Source organism: Rutidosis leptorrhynchoides, chromosome 7 (assembly GCF_046630445.1).
Source record: "Rutidosis leptorrhynchoides isolate AG116_Rl617_1_P2 chromosome 7, CSIRO_AGI_Rlap_v1, whole genome shotgun sequence".
Lineage (NCBI taxonomy): Eukaryota > Viridiplantae > Streptophyta > Magnoliopsida > Asterales > Asteraceae > Rutidosis > Rutidosis leptorrhynchoides.
In genome coordinates, this window is record NC_092339.1 from 153207697 (window position 1) to 153221193 (window position 13497).

Here is a 13497-nt window from a genome sequence, read left to right on the forward strand (position 1 = left end):
TTTCATGGTGTGAACATAAATTAATGTATCTTGATCATCGCACAAAAGAATGCGAAAAGAAAGTTAAAAAAATAATGCATATGCAAGAACTTGCAAATAAATTACTTGATGCATTTACAGATACAAAAAGAAGTGACTAAATCATATATACCAGCAGTAAATGCTTCAGCTAGAATTGAAATTCTAAAAGCTGGAAATGTCACTCATGAGTCTTTGCCACGCCTGAAACGTGGAAGACCAATTGGTTCCAAAGATAAAAATCCTCGAAAAGAAAAATCAGCTGATAATGAGGTAAAAGAAAGTGTTCAAGAAGAACCACAAATCAATATTCCTTCTGCAGAGGATATTGATAAATGTAAATACATAAATTGCAATAAATTATGCAATCATATGGAACCGAAATGGAATGACAAATATTGATGAGATTTTTTTTTTTTCATATAATGACATCATGAATAAAGATATGAGCTGGAACCAAAATCTGTCATTGAATATCAAAACAGACATGATTGAGCTCAATGGAAAGGAGCAATATGAGCTGAATTAGAATCGCTCAATAAAAGAAAAGTTTTCAGATTAATCGTTATCACTTTTAAAGATGTGAAACGTATGGGATGCAAATGAAAGATATCGGAAAAACCTAGTATTGCCTTGGTTTACAGATTGAACATATGCCTAATGATTTACTTGCACATCAAAAAGCTTTTAAAACATTTTTAAAGACAAAACCATTGGTTGATATATCACTCAATATTGACACCGATCCATTTCATCCCCGTGAAGATCATGAAGATCTTTACGGATCAAAAGTTCCATATCTTAGTGCAATTGGGGTTATTATGTATTTTACAAATTGTACAAGGCCTGACATTTCTTTGCAGTTAATTTGTTGACAACGTTTAACTCAGCCCCTACCAAAAGACATTGGAATGAGATCAAACACATATTTTGATACCTTCAGGGAACTACCGATTTATAATTATTTTATTCTAACAACTCGAAACAAGATTTGTTTGGTTATACAGATGCAGATTATTTATCTGATTCACATAAAGCTAAATCTCAAACTGAATATGTATTCCTAAAATAGAGGCACCGCAATATCATGACGTTCTCAAAAACAAACACTTGTTGCAACATCATCAAATCATGCCAAAGTGATTGCATTACATGAAGCCACTCGGGAATGTTTTTGGTTGAGATCAATGCCACAACTCATTACTGATTCTTGTGGACTAGAACGCGATAAAAGTCCAACAACTATCTATGAAGATAATGCAGCTTGCATACCACAGATAAAAGAAGGGTATATCAAAAGTGACCGAACAAAACGCATACCTCCTAGATTCTTCTAATACACTCAAGATCTCATCAAGGACAACCAGTTTGAAATGAGATTTGTTCAATCCAGCAAAACTCTGCCGATCTTTTAACCAAAGCACTTCCAACTGCTGTTTTCAGAACACACGTTCACAATATTGGCATGAGGCATATTCAAAAGATGTGACGACTCAGCGATGTCTACTTGAGGGGGAGTCAACTCTATACTGCACTCTTTTTCCCTTGACTAAAGTTTTTATCCCACTGGGTTTTTCTTTAGCAAGGTTTTTAACGAGGCAGTACTAGTTGCTCTTTAATAAAATTGTCATCTAAGGGGGAGTGTTATAATATAATATAAATGTAAACAAAGTCAAATATAGATGGCCAATTTTTAGTATAAATACTACATCAATGAAAGCTTGTAAACACACATTTTCTCAATATATCATTCCTTTCTCTCTCTATTCTTCTTTCTTTCATTCTTATAAGATTAGTATAAGTTAATAATAAGTATATAGACCATTAAAGGTAGTTATAATCTACTATATTTATAACAGTAATATACTTGTTACTTACATAAATACATGTTTATATATTTGTATGCATTCACATACAATTGTAGTATTATTATTTATATTAAATAATAATGTCACAACATGTATAATGAGGTTGTAATATTCGAATCGTATTCAAATATGTAATTGATATCTATTTGCTCATTGTGTGTGACCCTTTAGGTTCAAACGTCATTAGTAGTATAGACTTAAGTTGTGTCTTGGGCATTAATAACCAACAAATCATTGATATAATCCATATCAATTTTTTTTTAATATCAACCCTTATCAAAATGTCACATTTATAATTTAGCATAAAAGTTACTTATATGTATAATCTAACCTACGTAGTCATGGAATATACAATATTGGCACTTTTTTGCATTTGTAAAGAAAGAAGAAGAAATGATCACCGGCATGACAACTAATCAAAAGTAACTGTTTGTAATAACACAACTTTCTTAGCGTAGCCATTTAGACTAAACCTAACCCAGCGTCACTTTTTCCCCATCATCCCACATGGCAACGTATTTGACGCCCTTGACGCCCCTAACGCGGCGTCAAAATTTGACGCCCGGGGCGTCAGTCGAAAATTTCACGGGTGTGTCAAAATTATTTCAGCCAATAAGATTTTTTTGAATATTTTTATTTATTTTAATTAATATATTTTATACCCAACTACCAATAATATTTTACCACATCACCCATTCACAAATTTAACCCTCAAATTTAACACTCCCCTTTATTTAACTTCATCTCTTGACCTTGTCACATCATCAAAAAGTACATCACTTGCTTTTGACGTTACCGCCACGGTTAAAAACAGTCTTAGTGTATTTATATAGTTAATGTTACGCACCTCTAGCATATTTCTATCAAACAATAACCGCTACATTACTAAACGTAGCCATTTTAGGTATCACATTATTAGATAACAAAAAAAACCTTTATACGAAAAAACAAGATGTGGCCGCTGCAACGCGCGGCTCGAACCGGTGGTGGCGGCCTAAGAGGTCGGTGGCTGCCGGAGTAGGTGTTGGCTGCCGGAGTAGGTGAGGGAGGAAGAAGGTGGTGGCGGCGACTGACTAAATATGCGAGGGAAAAGATGGACAATTATATTCAATTAATTGTGAGTATTATGCAAATTATATTGGTGAAATTGGAGACAGAAGGTAAGTAGTAAAAATTGGTCTTGAAACCTCAAATGAGAATGAGATCGGGAGCTTTTGGTCTTAGGGAAGTAAATGAGATGCTAGGAAGGGTTGTTTTGAACGTAAAAAAAATAAAAGGTGAATTGGATATGGACTTTGATATCCACATTTATTTGAATTTAATTTTTATATTATAGATTTACATAGTAGTATTATTTATTATAAGGAGTATTAGAGTATAGTACAGTAAGTGTGAGCTTATATATTAGGGAAGTGAATAACATTTAAATTATTAATAATTTTTATTTAATTAATTTAGCTATCTTTTTGTTTAATAATAGCTATTAACTAGAAAAATGAGTTCGCGCGATGCCGCGGGGCCTTTGAGTTGCGTATTCATAGTTAACAGAGCGTGTTATAGGTGTGTATATGTATTGAATATAGTCCGAGGTATTGAACGTTTTTTTTAGTGTTCGTTTCGCGTATAGTTAGTCTCGTTGTGTTCGTAGGATTTTTTTGAGTTGAACGGTGGGCTCGGAAAAATTTAACTCGCATCGAGCGAAAAGATAGGGCCCGTTAAAAATTCGGGTGGAGTTAGTTTTTTTTATTTTAATAAAATTGTATATTTACACTTTTTACCCCCGAGAAAAAGTAAATTTGAGGGGTCCTTGTGTAAATTGAGGCAAAGATGAGGGGCCGGATGCAGTGTGAACGCAAACGCAAAACTATATCCCAAATACATTGAAACTACAGAAACTTTGGTGGCTATTAGTATATATGGTTGGTTAATTAATTAATATTAAATAATTCAATTGACTTCATGATTTTTATAATCAACAGGCTAGAGGACCCAAAATTAAAAGAAGTTTATACATCCTAAACTTATAACCTTTACAATTTTTTATAAAATTAAACAACCTACCATTTTTCATAAAGATTTTACTTCAAAATATTTAGCTTTTTAAACTTTTTATTTTACATTCAATTCACCGATCAAAATCATCCCCAACTTCGAGCCCCACCGCCACCAACTTCGACCACCACCTGCCACCAACACGACGCCAAAAAAGGGAGTGCCTTCCATCACCACCAAAACATTAGATCTGAGTAAACACAATAAAAAAAAGAGGGATTAGCGGTGGACGACGCTTGCGGGAAAAGAGGAACGGTGGCGGTTACAATGGTTTTATGGTGGCGGTTGTTACAACGCTTTTATGGCGGCTGTTGTTATAATGATTATGGTAAAAAATTCAACCCTATTCAGTTGTTAAAATATCAATAATTTTGAAGACAAAAGGGAGATGAATATTAGGCAGGAGAAAGGATTTTAGATACTATTGTATGTTGAAGAGAAAATAAATACAATACTCCGTAAGACAGTAGGTAGAGGAAAGGATGTTATGGTTTCCTTTTCAATACTTTTATTTAACATTTTATTTAATCACTATTTAATTTTTAATGTAAATAAATGTACGGAGTAATTGTTGACCACATGTGAGTATATTATTTTTATATTCTAGGAGTATAGCATAAAATCTATCTTCATATATACGGATATATACGGAGTATATTGTAGATAACAAATACGGAGTATATTGTAGATAACAAATACAGAGTATATTCTAGATTACAATGACAATGACAATGACAATAACAATGTAGATAACAACTACAAGGAGTATGTTTAACTATTTGAGAATGAAAATTTTCACAATTCTTTTTTATTTATTTTACAAATCATCAACCATTTTCTTAAACCGTTTATTTGACCTAATGTTAATCAACCAAACACTACCTTTTCTCACCTTCATTTTTCATTGATTTATTTTTAAACGTTCAATTAACCAAGGCCGTCAGTCATAGCAATTTACTGTAGCATTTTTTATTTTTTTGAGTGCCTCACACGGCAAAAGCACAGTCGCCGTATACTTATTTTCAAGCAACATAAAAAAAATCCAGATCTGATGAAAAAACCCAGATCTGAAAGATAATCAGATCTATTTATCAGGCAAGAATTTGAGGGCAGCGATATTTGGTAGATTTCCATAGAAAGAAATGTGTGCGATGGTGGTACCGAGATGTTTTGACTGTTGTGATTACGATGGCGGTAGTGGTTACCATGGAGTTAAGGCAGTGGTGGTAACTAGAAAAAATCCATTTCTTTGGTAGAAAATGAGAAGGTGAAATAGTAGTAGGAAGAAAGAAAAAAGAGAGGTGAGAGACTGAGAGAGTAAAGGGGTAAGACAGAGTAGTAAAGTAATTGTTGATCAAATCATGTGGCTACCAAATACGTTGTCCAGTTGGCCGTTGAACCTTTCAACTTTTTTTAATCGAAAAAATACTGCAATATTACGGAGTATAAATAAAGGAATAACGCCCAACACCAAAAAGGGGAAACCTTATTTTTGTCCCTTTAAATTCTTAGTTATCTAATTTATCCTTTCATTTTTCATATATTTTGTTCTCAAAAGACAAAATTTCATTCCTCGTCCCTGAACTTAACATCGACTTTGACTCCCGGTCCTTTTTCTTTTTTTTGTACAATCCGAGTCCCCAAACTATGAAAAGGGTACAGCCCTCGTCCCCCCGTCTACTTTCTGTCAAAACCTACCGTTACCCCTTATCACGTGCATGTCATGTGAGGGCATTTTTGTCATTGTATTTTCTTCTTCTATCATAAAAACCCCCAAAACTTCACCTCACTCTTTATTCCTCGTCCCCAAATTAGGTCAAGTTCTTCTTTAACGATCCTGAGGCTCGTATTCGATGGATTACACAATTCGACCTATAGATCCTGATTATGATCTTGGATTTATTTACGGTGAGTATCTGTGTATCTTAATTGCATTTTTTGTTCTGTAATTTCACACTCGATATCATTTTAAACCCTAATTTTTTACATTTTATTTTGTGTTTTATTCGTAACAGGGTGTGATGATTTACTGTTTACACTAAAGATTCATCATGGTGGAGAGTTTACTGATGCTCCAGGAAGGGAATATGTGAATGGGAAAGTAAGTTACATTGATTTTATTGACATGGATATGTTTTCAATACATGAGCTTGACCATCTCATTCAGGACTTGGGATATGATGGTTTCAAGGTGATAGTATATCACTTTCTTAGGCCTGGTAGTGACCTTGATTTTGGTTTAGAACCATTAGGTTCAGATGATGATGTTAGAAATATGCTTAAATATGTCAAAGAAAGTAGGAAGAAGAATAGGGTTGTGGAAATGTCTGTTTACACAGAACATGAACTCAACCCAAAGGTGATTGTGCCTGAGTTTGTTAGTCCAGCTGGTAGAAGTAAATTTGTGCTAAAGGAGATAGTTGAGGAAGAGGAAATAACAGTTAAGAAAAAACTAAAAGGTAAAAAAAGCAAAGTTGCTAAGAAGCTAGTTGTAGAAGGAGCTGAAGTAACAGTTAGTGAAGTTCCATTGGTCCCTGCATGTGAAGTTCCAGTAGTAATGGATGAAGCTAATAATGTTGAAGATGATGAACCATTGGTGCTATCTAGTGAAGTTCCAGTAGTTAGTGAAGTTCCATTGGACCCTGCATGTGAAGTTTCAGTAATTAGGGATGAAGCTAATAATGTTGAAGATGATGAACCAGTGGTCCTTTCTAGTGAAGCTCCAGTAGTTAGTGAAGAAGGTGTTGAAGATGATCAGCCTGAGGCATTAATTGAAAGTGATAATGATGATGATGAAGATGATGCTGAGTTTATTGTAGATGAAGAGAATGATATATTTGATGAGTTTGTTGACATGAGAGAATTTGTAAACAATATTGATATTGATGTTGAATACATGGGAAATTCAACCAAACAACCTACTGAAGCACAAAAGGATGACTATGTTGATAATGAAGTTTTTGGTATTGATCAATTTGATAGTGATATTGGTGATGAGGATGACCCTGGTTTTATGAGGAAAAAAAAAATTAAACAATTGAAGGCACAAGAGCAGGAAAGACCAATTGGAGTTGGTACTATTAGGTTCATTCATGGTCAAGAGTTTGGAACTAAGGCAGAGGTTACAGAAGCAATAAATTTGCATGCAGTTGAGAGTAGAAGGAATCTGGTAATAGTGAAAAATGACAAGATTAGAGTGAGGGCAAGGTGTGAGGGTGTTGTTTGGAAAGAGTCTGGTCAAACTTCAAAAGATGTGAAGGTAGGTGAGACTAGTGGGACCAAATTAAAGGTGGGAAATAAAGGGAAAAAGACAAATACACCCACTACACCCAATAAAGATAAGAATAAAAAATCACATCATAGGGCAAAGCACATTGAATGTGACTGGGTTTTACATGTGTCCAAGGAACCTAATGCAGATACATGGGTGGTTAAAACATACAGAGATCGGCATGATTGTTTTGAATCAAGAATAATTAGGCAATGTACATCAAAATTACTTTCTAAACAGTTGGTTGATCATTTACAAACAAACCCAGAAATCCCAGTGAAAGCAGTGAAAGCCCAATTAGAGAAGGATTTGGAGGTCAAAAGATTGTGATACACCATCATCAATGACAAGAGTGTTCAAAAGGATTTACATATGTTTGGGTCCATTGAAAAGAGGTTTTAATGCTATTGGAAGAGATCTTCTTGGTTTGGATGGAGCTTTTATGAAAGAACCAGCTAGTGGTTTTATGTTAACAGCTGTTGGTCTTGACTCCAATAATGGAATATACCCTCTTGCTTATGCAATTGTGCAAGTGCCACCACTGTACCTCAGTTTGAAAGGAGAATGGCTGAGTTTAAAGATTTTAGTGAACCTGCACATCTGTATCTTTCTAAAATACAACCTGCACAATGGGCAAGAAGTCATTTTACAGGTAAAATTGGTCTTTATTTCCTTTAAATTCATAGTTTGGTACCATTTACAGTTGCATTTTATTAAAGTTTTAAATATACTGTCCCATAGGGCGTGCACATTCAGACATATTGTTAAACAATCATTGTGAAGTGCTAAATAGATGGCTATGTGAGGCTAGAGACAAGCCAATCATTACTGCTTTGGAGTATATCAGAACATATTTGATGAAAAGAATTGCTAATGTTAGAACAACAATCTCAAAGTCTAAAGGGCCACTTACACCAGCTGCCACTAAGATGTTTGACAACATAAAGAAAGAAGCAATGAAATGTGATGTTATTTGGAATGGGGATGATAAGTATCAGGTGAATGGTCATCATCATGACCAATGTGTGGTTGACATGACTTTGAGAACTTGCAGCTGTAGAAAATGGGAGCTTACAGGCATGCCTTGTAAGCATGCAGTAGCTGCAATGTTGAACATGTCTGTTTATAGTCAAGATGTTGTTTTAGAGTCAAATGTTCATCCTGTTTATTGGTTATCTACTTGGGAACAAACTTATTCACATACCATTAACCCTGTGAAAGGCAAATCTGAGTGGGTCAAGTCTCCAGTACCAACAACTTTGGTATGTCCAAAAAAAATTCCAACTGCAGGTCGTCCTAAGAAGAACAGGAGGAAATCACTTGAAGAAAAAGATGACATGGTTAATAAAGGAAAGCTGTCAAAGAAGGGTACAAGTATTAAATGTTCAAGGTGTGGAATATATGGTCATAATGTAAGGGGTTGCCCAACTGGAGGTGAAGGGTTGAAAAGAAAGCAAGCAAGTGGTAAAGGTGCCAACAAGCAATCAAGTGGTAAAGGTAGCAAGAAGAAAGCAAAAACTGGAAATGGTGGTCCTTGAATGTGATTCTGTTTATTGTCTTTTGGTTTGTGTTACTTGTCTTTAGAACAATGTTATTTGGTATTTGGTGTTAATGTAATGAACAATCTAGTGTATTGTCTTTTGGTAATTTGGTACTTTTGTAACGAACAATGAATTGCTTTAATTAGTACTTGTCTTTTGGTAAATTGGTACTTGTTATGTGGTACTTGTCATTAGCTAAATTAGATGTTATTTCTCTTGCTAATTGATGTTATTTTGCAAACACAATGAGAAAGAATCAAAACATTGATTTTTATTGATGTTAAAACACAACATTGGCACATACAGTACTTCAGCATACATTACCAACATTTTACAATCCCAAACAACACCATTGACAACTTAAAATACAATAAAGTACAATATAATTCCAACCCAATGAAAAAAAATAATCCACTTTAGTCTTCTTGTTTTTTGCTTTTCCAATTGAAGCAAATCTTGTTGTGGCTCATCCCCGATAGCGTCAGCCCTAGTAGGTGGATCAATCCAACAAAAGAAACCACAATCTGAAAACTGCAAATATAACAGATTACAAAGCATTTAATCAAACCTCATTTCTGGATTCGACATCAAAATCAGAACTAAAATTAAAATAAAATTAGTCAAAAAGAAGAACCTGATTTCGACATCTGAAGAAACGCCTATCTGGATTCTTTCGTGTTGTTGACGTTCGTTGAGCTGCAAGTATACCGCAATTACAATAAACCATCGTTATTTGATGTGTTTGTTGACGCCCTGCGTGCTCGCTTTTTAGAAAGATGAACAGGTAGCTTTTTGGAAAGATGGAACCCTAATTTGGGGACGAGGAATAAAGAGTGAGGTGAAGTTTTGGGGGTTTTTATGATAGAAGAAGAGAAAACAATGACAAAAATGCCCTCACATGACATGCACGTGATAAGGGGTAACGGTAGGTTTTGACAGAAAGTAGACGGGGGGACGAGGGCTGTACCCTTTTCATAGTTTGGGGACTCGGATTGCACAAAAAAAAGAAAAAGGACCGGGAGTCAAAGTCGATGTTAAGTTCAGGGACGAGGAATGAAATTTTGTCTTCTCAAAAACATAATAAAAATAAATGTTTATAAATATATAGTGAGGATAATGAGTAAATAATCAACACTAAATCTAATTCAAAGTACCATTACGACGTTAACTTTAAAATGCTAAATACATACAACAAATGTTTTGTCAAAACACGTTACTGCAAAAACGTTATGACGAAAATGTTGAGAACCACAGCAACGCGCCGAATCTAGTTCATCCTAAAGCCGACCACTTTTCTTAAAATACCAGGTAACCGAACAACATATAGCTTTTCCCATGATCCCTTAACACCATACTCTTTCATAACCCATACATCACATGATTCCCTACCTTTTTCCAAATCATACTCCAGCAAAGCAAGATCATCTTTTCGGATACTAATCGACAAATTTGAGACGCATTGACTAGGTATACCATCTGGTAGTGATATTTCATCAAACGCTTCGTCCACCAAATTAAACGACACGATCAAACCACAAAAACTCACACTTTTTTCCTTATCAAAAGCAACCCAATGTATATTCCCATTATAACAAACCTGAGACCAGATAAACTCAACCGTTTCACGTAAACGATTACGCATACAATCAATAATATTAGGCTTCCTCCAAACACCTAATGCAACTGAAAAAACCTCCACCAATCTCGAAAAGTCATTCAAATACGAGATTTTAACAATTTTTGGATCATGAGTTACGGGACAAACGCCAAACCCTAACATATCGATAGTCAAGATTTGTTCGCATTTGGGAATAGAAACGCGTATCGATTTTCGGATGGATGGGTTCCATAGTATAACCATGTATATGGATTCATATAGGTTATTACTCAAACAAATTACACCGTCACAGTAATTAACAATTCTAAAACACCCAACTTCGCTAGCGTATTGGAAGAACGGAATGCTGGAAAATTGTAAATCGAAAGATTCGTTATCTTTTGATACGATGTATTGTTCGGTTTTATGTGTTCGATCAAAATACCTGATTAATAGTTGGTTTTGGTTGACGGATTTGGTGTGTTTGAGATTTGTGGAGATAAAATGATTGCTGGTGATGAGAGAGTTCCATGATTTGCAGACTGTACGGAATCTGAGGATGGAATTGAGAGGGAGGTGTTTGAGGATTTGGAGGTACATGTCACCATGAAAGTATTCTGACATTTATTATTTTGTTTAGTTTATCGTTTATATGAAAGTACAAAATGCTTTTCAAAAAAAAAAAAAAAAAAAATTATGAAAATACAAAAGAAAAGAAGGAGATGATTTTTGTAAAGCGATAATAATGGTATGAAGAATAGAACATTTCTGAGGAGAGGAAGTCGGTGTGACTGGCGGTTGCATGATTTACCCATCTAAAACAGCTCATGGCCATTCAATCTAAATTTATGTAAATAAAATTTTCTTTCAATAAATCACTATTAAAATTTACTTAAAATAACGGATATACTTCTCCTACTCAATTTTTTCACACATTTTTTTTTTTTTTTTTTTTTTAGCATTTGACATGACAAGTAACGTACAAAAAATAACTACCATTCTACCAATAGGTTATTTATCTCTATTTTTTCATCGATTATCTTATTCACTTTAATTTAATTCTCAATAATTAAATATATTAATATTATTAACCGTACTACATTTTTTTCATCAAAATATCAACATGGTTATGTTGGAGTATGATACAAATTCAAAGCGAGCGGAAGCATTTTTAAAACTTTACAAAATCATACTCTTCCACGGATCATTGTACAAAACTTTAGCAAACAAAACAAATTAACGAAACCGAACAAGAGAAGATTAGAATACAACATTTGTAACCTTTTGAAGATCGAATTTGAAAACCCAAAGAAGAGTTCTTCTAAACGGTAGACACCCAAAGTTCCAACCTTGCTTCGATCTATACCTTCTACTTAACGGATATTTTCTTCTTCGTTATTTCCACCAAAAACCGAACCCAATTATAGATTCCAAGTATTTTTGGTTACTTGAAAATAAGAAAGAAAAAATAGCATTTTTGTATGTGTGTTTTTGTATTTTTTTCATTACTTTTCTAATACCAAGACTTGGTATTATATATTACATAATTGATACAATTAATACATCTAGTACAAATGTAATAAATAAAGATTTGAAAAGATTTGCAAAATCAAATCTTTATATAAAATAAAATTTACAAAATCAAATCATATTTTATAAATCAAATCAAATCTTATATCTTATATAAAATATGATTTGCAAAATCTAATCAAATCTCTACATATTTAGATTTGTAAGTATATATATACACATAAAAAACTTACTTAATTTATTTAACCATTAACTAATGATTAATAAACTAATTTCCGATTAGAAGGTATATCAAACAATTTTACGATTGGCCTTTGTGTGTGACCGAATAGGATAAATGAACTTTTATTATTTAATGTCATTGGCATATCTTCGGAATATATGCACCACGGTCAAACCACGGTCGAACTGTAGCCAACCCGAGAACATATTTCCAACAGACTTCCACTTGCACAGACATTAATAATATTGGTCTGTCTTAAAAGACACACCATGTGTAACAACTAGTCTGCTACGTTACACTCCTATATTTTGATTTATATCAATCATCCTTTTGTTCAAGATATCTATATGAACGTGTGATATGGTTAAGTGTCAATCATCATCGTTCAAGATTATGTTTCCCGATGGAGATTTGTGGTGATCAAATAAACTCAATTGCATTAATTCAGTCGTAGCATGGTCATGCATTTAATTCAGCACAAATCAACGAGGGGCCCAGAGATATCGCTTAAACTCGCTTAAAGAAGAAGGAACAAATTGCTTCAACTGTATAGACATCCACCACATTCCATGATATACCCAATCTGCTCCCTTATGACCGGCATTTACGCACAGCGTTAGAAACAGGTCAAAGTATAACATAGTTTGTGTCAAGATTTCTCATACATATCCACTCTAGGATAAATGATGTTGCCATCTTAGAGCTTACCTTTTGACTTAAAACCATGAAGTAATGTCTAAGTGTGGTCATTCCAGAACCTTGAATCAACTATCAAGTTCCTCATGGATGTAGTTTCATATAAGCCTATATTACTACACTTCATAGCAGCCTTAATTCAATTCTCTCTTCCTTAGAGAATGACCGACTGTGGAAGTTTATGAAATAATATTCATTGGAAGTTAAAACATGCAAAATGAAACATGGCAATATACAATGAAATGATCGCATCGTGCGTATAATATAATCTCAATATATTAATCATCAGATCAATTGCAACATATATTATTGCCCAATGTTTAAAGTTTCAAACTTAACATAAAAATACAATCAAACTTTATCATCAATGACACGAATGCCAATAGACATGCTATGAGCATCATGCTTAGTCTGTGGCAAAGGCTTGGTGAAAGGATCAGCCAAGTTCTTAGTACTTTGCTAGCCACTTCTCCATGTGACGGCTCCACCGTTCAACATAAATACAAATCCTGATTGTGAAGAGCAATCATCTCTATCTGATTGGAAACTGGCGTCAGAGTATCCTTTGACGCTCAGCTCGTCATTCCCACCATAGACCAAGAACATCTCTTTAGTCCTCCTAAGATACTTTAGAATGTTCTTGACTGCTATCCAATGAGCTTCACCGGGATTGACCTGATAACGACTAGTCATGCTTAGTA

The 13497-nt window shown here is 34.1% G+C and overlaps 2 protein-coding genes across 2 annotated transcripts in view; one reads left to right on the top strand and one right to left on the bottom strand.

The window, feature by feature from the left end:
* Positions 1-10971, bottom strand: part of LOC139858069 (F-box protein At3g07870-like) — a 93995-nt gene extending 83024 nt beyond the window's left edge. The window contains exon 1 of the mRNA XM_071846918.1: positions 10024-10971. Within this exon, the coding sequence (XP_071703019.1) occupies positions 10024-10971 (948 nt within the window). The remainder of the gene's footprint in view (positions 1-10023) is intronic.
* On the top strand, positions 7744-8808 carry LOC139860579 (uncharacterized). Its single transcript, XM_071849328.1, has 2 exons — positions 7744-7861; positions 7951-8808. The coding sequence occupies exons 1-2, from the start codon at positions 7774-7776 to the stop codon at positions 8745-8747; spliced, it is 885 nt and encodes a 294-aa protein (XP_071705429.1). The 5' UTR covers positions 7744-7773; the 3' UTR covers positions 8748-8808.
* Positions 10972-13497: the final 2526 nt, after the last annotated feature.

Excerpts from the sequence above, each read along its gene's own strand:
- LOC139860579 (XM_071849328.1), top strand. The coding sequence starts at position 7,774 with ATGGCTGAGTTTAAAGATTTTAGTGAACCTGCACATCTGTATCTTTCT. Across the intron at positions 7,862-7,950 it reads GGCAAGAAGTCATTTTACAG|GGCGTGCACATTCAGACATA; the intron begins GTAAAATTGGTC and ends ACTGTCCCATAG.